This window comes from Tiliqua scincoides, unplaced genomic scaffold (assembly GCF_035046505.1).
Source record: "Tiliqua scincoides isolate rTilSci1 unplaced genomic scaffold, rTilSci1.hap2 HAP2_SCAFFOLD_106, whole genome shotgun sequence".
Classification (NCBI taxonomy): Eukaryota; Metazoa; Chordata; class Lepidosauria; order Squamata; family Scincidae; genus Tiliqua; species Tiliqua scincoides.
In genome coordinates this window covers 22,501-29,514 of record NW_027101358.1, presented here as the reverse complement: position 1 = coordinate 29,514, position 7,014 = coordinate 22,501, and the positions used below count along the sequence as shown (strand labels likewise).

General features: G+C 47.3%; 1 protein-coding gene across 3 annotated transcripts in view; it reads right to left on the bottom strand.

Annotated features, from left to right (window-relative positions):
- Positions 1 to 2,643: 2,643 nt before the first annotated feature.
- Positions 2,644 to 7,014, bottom strand: part of LOC136635834 (SLAM family member 6-like) — a 14,332-nt gene continuing 9,961 nt past the window's right edge. For 2 of the 3 annotated variants that reach the window (XM_066610957.1, XM_066610959.1), the window contains 2 exons: positions 4,696 to 4,787; positions 2,644 to 2,973 (listed from right to left, as the gene is read on the bottom strand). In XM_066610957.1, the coding sequence (XP_066467054.1) occupies positions 4,701 to 4,787 (87 nt within the window). In that variant the 3' untranslated portion in view covers positions 2,644 to 2,973; positions 4,696 to 4,700. Of the gene's footprint in view, positions 2,974 to 3,091; positions 3,236 to 4,695; positions 4,788 to 7,014 lie in introns of those variants that run through there. The other variant, XM_066610958.1, reaches the window with a different exon arrangement.

Here is a 7,014-nt window from a genome sequence, read left to right as displayed (position 1 = left end):
CGCTGCTGAGTTTGCAGCCGGCTACGGGCTCTGCAGTTTGCAGAGGAAGACCCAAAAAAAACAGAGCAAAGAAAAGACACTGGCAATTTCACACAGAGCAAGGAAATCTTGAAAGTGTGAAATCAAATCTGCGTATTCTTGCACTGTGTGATACATTCAAACACAGAAGGGAGACAGCTTATCTTATAGTCCTGAATTCAGACACTTGTTAACATAAAGCACAACGTAAAGTAACAAAAGGGAGATGTGTGGAAGGAGCTGGAGACTGGAGCACATAACACACAACACATCCCTCTCACACAACACCAGAACCAGGGAACGTCCACTAAAGTTGAGTGTTGGGAGAGAAAGAAAATATTTCTTTCCCCAGCGTGGAGTTCGTCTGTAGAACTCCTTGCCACAGGAAGTAGTGATGGCATCTCGCCTAGATGCCTTGAAGAGGGGATTGGACAAATTTCTGGAGGAGATGTTCATTACGGGTTACAAGTCATAGTAGGTCTATGCAAGCTCTTGGTTTTAGAGGCAGGCTGCCTCTGATTGCCAGATGCAGGGGAGGGCACCAGGATGCAGGCTGTGTCTGTTGTCTTGTGTGCTCCCTGAAGCATTTGGTGGGCCACTGTGAGATACAGGAAGCTGGACTAGATGGGCCTATGGTCTGATCCAGTGGGGCTGTTCTTATGGGACAGAGAAGCTGGATAGCTGCCTCCACCCTGATGGGGGCTTCGTTCTTTTCAGGCTACAACAGACCTCCCCTGACCAAACCAGGGTCTAACACACAGGCATGGCTTGCAAAATATATATGTGATTTAAAGGAACACAAATTGTACGTTTATTTTCACAGTGGCCCTCGAAATCTCGACGCTGCCATTGACGCTGTGAGGTTGCAGAGTGTTTAGAAACCATGCGGTATGGCCAGAGCATGCTTAACAAAATTGTACAAGCTCAGATATGGTCACGAATGGGTACTGTCAATTCATCTCTATTATTATTTTATTATTATTTACTTTATTTATATCCCGCCTTTCTTCTCGAGGGACCCAAGGCGGCTTACAACAATAATTAAAACACACATTAAAAACATAATTTAAAACTAGGTAAAAAAAAAAACATATTAACAACAGACGTCTAAAAAACAGCAAGCAGATAAAAAGTTTAAAAGAGCAATCAGCAGCAATTTATAAAAAGGACCCATGGCCTGTAACCAGGTGTTAAGAGGAGTAAAGATGCCTTTATTTAAGGCACGCTACAATAAAAACGGCATTTGTGTTTAAATTTGTTGGAATATCTGCTTTTACAGCCAACGTAATGCAAGGAATATATGAAAAAGAAGGAATGTTTCAGGAGCAGACCTGTTCTTTGGGCTGGCAAGACACTCTCAGTGGAGCTTGCCAGACCCTGGCATCGTGGGAACCATGTTTGATTTTGTCCGAAGGTCTCCACTGACCATCAGGACTAAAACCTCAAGCCGGGTGAGATGGTTTCAAGCCTGACTTGGCTTGAAGTGGCTTCAGGTGCCCAGAAGGGAGACCAAAACCGTTAAATAAATCTTAAAGGCAGCGATGGATCAAGCCTACCTTCTGCTTCTGAAACCGAAAGCAACTTTGAAAACCAGACAAGAGGAACAGGGCTTCCTTATCTGATTCCCCCCCCCCCAACTGATGGGAGGCAAGAGATACCAATGGGGCATGAGGGCAGTGGTTGATGAAGCTTTTTGTTAGGTTTGGCCCTCATGGGCAACAGAGAAAGATTAGCCTATTGGTTTTGGGGGGTTTGAACTGATCCTTTGTCCCAGAAATACCCCTCCTTTGAATAGCCACCAGTTTTGATTACTTGTTTCTAATTTAAAAAAACAAAAACCGTCCAGTTTTAATTATTGCCCGTATATAATTTATGGAGAACAGAAAACTGAAAAGGGAAATGAAAAAGGGAAGATTGTTTTTCAAAGGAGTTTGCCTCCCAGCTCTGATCTGTAGTTTCATCAATGCAAGTTTTTTTAAAGTGCCCCCATATTAAGGGGTACATCTACGTGGTTCCCCTAGAAATCTCAACCCCTTTTTCATTGACATGGTTCCATTTCAGAGTGATCGGGCCCCTGATAAGTGGGTGTCTGTTTAATCTCCGACAGGGTGCGTCTGTCTTTCAGTCCGGCAATCTTATGATCTGTTTGTCCTGAAATAACTTCACAGTGACTTCTTCTTCCTGAAGCTGCACATAATGGAGGAATTGTTGACCATAATAATAATAAAAAAAAATCCCAGGGCTTCTCTAAATACAGCTGTGCGCTTTGATATGAGGCTGTTCCAAGCCCCCCCCCCCCAAAAAAAAAGAAATGAAAAATGCTTTGAGTGCATCAACTAGGTAAACATCAGGGAAGGCCTGCAGTGTGACAGCCCAAGCCTATGCATGTCTACTCAGAAGTAAGTCCCATTAGTGTCAATGAGGCTTACTCCCAGGAAAGTGTGGATCACATTGGGCTGTAAGTCTCTTAGCTGCTGTGCTGTGCTATCTGAATGGGACATACAGAATAGCCAAAAAGCTAAAAGACAAAAGCAAGAGATAAAAACTTGTGTGTATATATGCATATGTTTTATGACATTTTAAAATTCAAACAAAATGACATATATAGAATAAAATGACTTATAAAACGACTTCTTAACATTCGAATAAATAAAATGCTCTGCTAAAAAATTCTCGGTGCAAAAGGAAGCAAACAAACAAGTCTGTGTCTGAACGCTGAAAAGTCCCTGTCTGTTGCCCCACCTGTCCAGTGTCTGACAGTGGCTGGATAAAGATGGCAGCTTCACTGGTTGCGCTAAATACGAGAAGGCTGTCTTATTTTCTTGGAGGGGCGGTGCCAATGGCGACAGTTCCTGAGATAGTGAAGGTGAAGGGGAAGCCATTGGAAGAATAGGGAAGGGAAGGGAAGGGAATGATGCCCCAAGCTTGTTGAGAGGTGATCTCCATTCCAGGGATCTGCAGAGGGAAACAGAACTTGTGTAGGTAACTTTAAAGCGTTTGGCACCAGCTTCTATATTTCTTTATCCAGTGTGTTATTAACCTGTGGAACTCCTTGCCTCAGGATGTGGTGATGGCGTCTGGCCTAGGTGCCTTTAAAAGGGGGGTTGGACAGATTTCTAGACGAAAAGTCCACCACAGGTTATAAGCTGTTGCCTTTGGCTCGCCTGAAGGCAGTGTGAGGTTTGTGACCCGGAGTGCGACATCCCAAATTAGCACTCTGAGGGAAGATATAGGAGAAAACAGGTTTTTTATTGCTGGTATCAAAGCAAGGCAGCAAGGGGGCCAGTTCCATGCGCAAGTGTAGCTAGCTTTTAAGACTCACTTCAAGCATAGACAAGCATAGACAAAGGGTCCTGTAAAATTCCATCCCGGCCACACTCAAAAAACCCCTTTACCCCTCCTATTAGTTGTTGCTTTGGCAAGATAACGCAGACCAGCTCTGTCTGGTCTTCAAGGACTAGGGCACTAGAGAGCCAGGCAGCGGGTCAGGGGTGGCTCACAGCTTCTTGCTAACAAGCATTTTAGGACCAGAGTCATTGTTGTTGGCAACCTTCAGTCTCGAAAGACTCTGGTATCACGCTCTGAATGGTGGTTCTGGAACAGCGTCTAGTGTGGCTGAAAAGGCCGATTCGGGAGTGACAATCCCTTCCACACTGGGAGCAAGTGCAGTCTGTCCCTGGTCTGTCTCCCTGGCTGTGGGCCTTCCTTCTTTGCCTCTTTGCCTCAGACTGTTGGCCAAGTGTCTCTTCAAACTGGGAAAGGCCATGCAGCACAGCCTGCCTCCAAGCGGGCCGCTCAGAGGCCAGGGTTTCCCACTTGTTGAGGTCCACTCCTAAGGACCAGAGTCAGAACTGATGTTAAAATGGTGTTACTTTGGTTAGTGAGAGCTCTTGCCCCACAGCTTCAAAGCCATGATGAATATGTGCAACCTTCTGGTTTTAGAAGTGGGCTACCTCAGAATGCCAGGTGGAAGGAAGTGGCAACAGGATGGAGGTGTCTTGTGGTCTTGTGGGCTCCCTGAAGCACCTGGCGGGCCATGGTGAGATACAGGAAGCTGGACCAGGTGGGCCTTTGGCCTGATCCAGCAGGGCTCTTCTGATGTTCTAAAACACTTGCGGGAACCCTGGGACAAAATAAGCTGCTAGTGGCTTGGCACAGGTTCCCAGTCTAACCAGGGTTCAGCAGAGGGAGGTGGTGGATTCTCTCTCACTGGAGATCTTCTGCTCTAGAAGGATTTCCATAAGAACAGCCCCACTGGATCAGGCCAGAGGCCCATCTAGTCCAGCTTCCTGTATCTCCCAGTGGCCCACCAGATGCCCCAGGGAGCACGCAAGACCACAAGAGACCTGCATCCTGGTGTCCTCCCTTGTCAGCTGCACATAAGAAGGGCCCTGCCTGATCAGGCTGTAGGCCCATCTAGTCCAGCTTCCTGTATCTCACAGTGGCCCACCAAATACCCCAGGGAGCACACCAGATAACAAGAGACCTGGTCTCTTTCCAGCAACAGGCAGGGGGTGGACTAGATGACCCTTTAGGTTCCTTCCAACTCTATGATTCTATGAAATTCAGTTTTCCCAGGTCCGGCATTGCCCCTGGTTTCAGGGTTACTGGTGCTTCCCAGTAACTTTGCTTATTGGAAGCCACATAACCACACACCTACCTAAATCAGTGCCTCACCTGGGTTAGGTGACCTGTTCAGGACTGCGCTGGGGCCTGTTGAGTTGGGCATAGACCGTGGGGTACTTCGGGTCTGAACGACAGTCAAGATCCTGAAACAGGGAGGGAGAAACAAATCTCTTTCTGCGGGTCTTGCATTAGGAATTCTGCACCAAGTTGGTCCAAACTGGATGTCACCAAAAACCGAACTGCAGAATCTGCTTCCGTTTGCACCGTTTTGGTAAATGCAAACGGAGTTTGCTTTTGACCGTGGAGGACAGGGAAGGAGCTAAGTTGGATTTTCCCTGAACCCCCAAAATCCGGCTCAGTCCATTCCCTTCCACGCCACCCCCCCCTTAGATTTCATGAAATCTCCATTCAGTTCACATACAGTCCAGTAGCCATGCTATTGAAGTTTAAAAATAATGGGTTTGCAGTGTAAATGCTTCCAGTCTGCCATATGTAAGATGAGTGGGTATCAAGGAGACCTCCTTGAAAATGGTCTTCTACTTGTGATTTAAATCAAGAATATTACCTGAACTCACCTGCTGGTCAAGGCCCACCCCAGATGACCTGCTCATGTGCATGAGCTGTTAAGACCCACCCTTGACCTCCTGGTGCCTGAGGAGGTGTGGCAAATGCAGCCCCCCTTTCCCCCAGGATGCCATTAGTGATCTGATCTTTCTGTCACCTGTGTTTCCATTGGAGGCTCTAGAAATCAGTTCCTGACCCACAGTTTGAGGAACTCTGCTCTAGATGAACACTCCTTCTCTTTCACACCCTCTGCCCCTTTTTCGAATGAGTGGCAGAGACAGGTGGGGTGGACGACTAAGATGATTACCAGGCTGGGGCACCTTCCTTGTGAGGAAAGGCTACGGCATTTGGGCCTCTTCAGCCTAGAAAAGAGATGCCGGGGGGGGGGGGGGACTTGATTGAGACATACAAAATTATGCAGGGGATGGACAGAGTGGATAGGGAGACGCTCTTTACACTCTCACATAACACCAGAACCAGGGGACATCCACTAAAATTGAGTGTTGGGAGAGTTAGGACAAAAGAAAATATTTCTTTACTCAGCGTGTGGTTGGTCTGTGGAACTCCTTGCCGCAGGATGTGGTGATGGCGTCTGGCCTGGACGCCTTTAAAAGGGGATTGGACAAGTTTCTGGAGGAAAAATCCATTACGGGTCACAAGCCATGATGTGTATGCGCAACCTCCTGATTTTAGAAATGGGCTATGTCAGAATGCCAGATGCAAGGGAGGGCACCAGGATGAGGTCTCTTGTTATCTGGTGTGCTCCCTGGGGCATTTGGTGGGCCGCTGTGAGATACAGGAAGCTGGACTAGATGGGCCTATGGCCTGATCCAGTGGGGCTGTTCTTATGTTCCAAGGAGACCACCTCAGTCAGTTTGACGGAGGAGTCACCCTGTACACTATCAGTGATGGATCAATACCCTGGCAGCTCAATCGGGCTGGGAATTTCTGGCTAGAAAAGGATCAAGGTTTGCCCACGATTGGGGCATGCGTCATGGGAAAGGAATCTTCCACAAAGAGTCTCTGTTAGTGGCAAAACAAAGAAACCTCTGACCAGAACTGTTTTGGGAAAAATAATGATTTGCCCCATGATCAACAAACTAACCCCGTTGAAAACATTTGCCAAACAAACTGTCCTTTTTAAATAGTGTGTGGGGGGGGGGTGATCCTCCGTCTGATCTTGGAAGCTAAGCAGGGTCAGGCCTGGTTAGTACTTGGATGGGAGACCGCCTGGCAATACCGGGCACTGTAGGCTTATACCACAGTCTTTCAAGACTGAAGGTTGCCAACCAACCAAAATGAGCTTCTCAAACTGTAGGTCAGCACCCATTAGGTGGGTGGCGAGCCTGTTTCAGGTGGGTCCCCCTTCAGTTCAAGGTATATTGTATTTTTAATACCTTAGACTTGATGCTCCCCTGGGATGTGACTGCATGTGGGGAAATGTTAGAGATCTGTGCTTTTAACAGGCCACTGTGTCTATGCTTTTAACCAGGACAGTCAACAGGACTTACTCCCAGGTAAGTGTGGATAGGATTGCAGCCTTTGGGATGTTTGGGGAATTCTTCTTAAACCTCTCCGCAACCGCTTGGGAGCGTTAAGAGGGTTCTTCTTTATTTTATATACATCTTGAAACTTACTGTAAACTTTTAATGTACTTAGGGTGCAATCCTACCCTGCGCTGGAACAGGCAAGCCAAGAGGCTTGCGCTGTATCCAGCGCAGGATAAGGGCCAGAGTCGGCTCAGCCAGAGGCAAGGGGAAACTTTTCCCCTTACCCCTGGGTAAGGTGCCCTGGCCCTAATGGGGT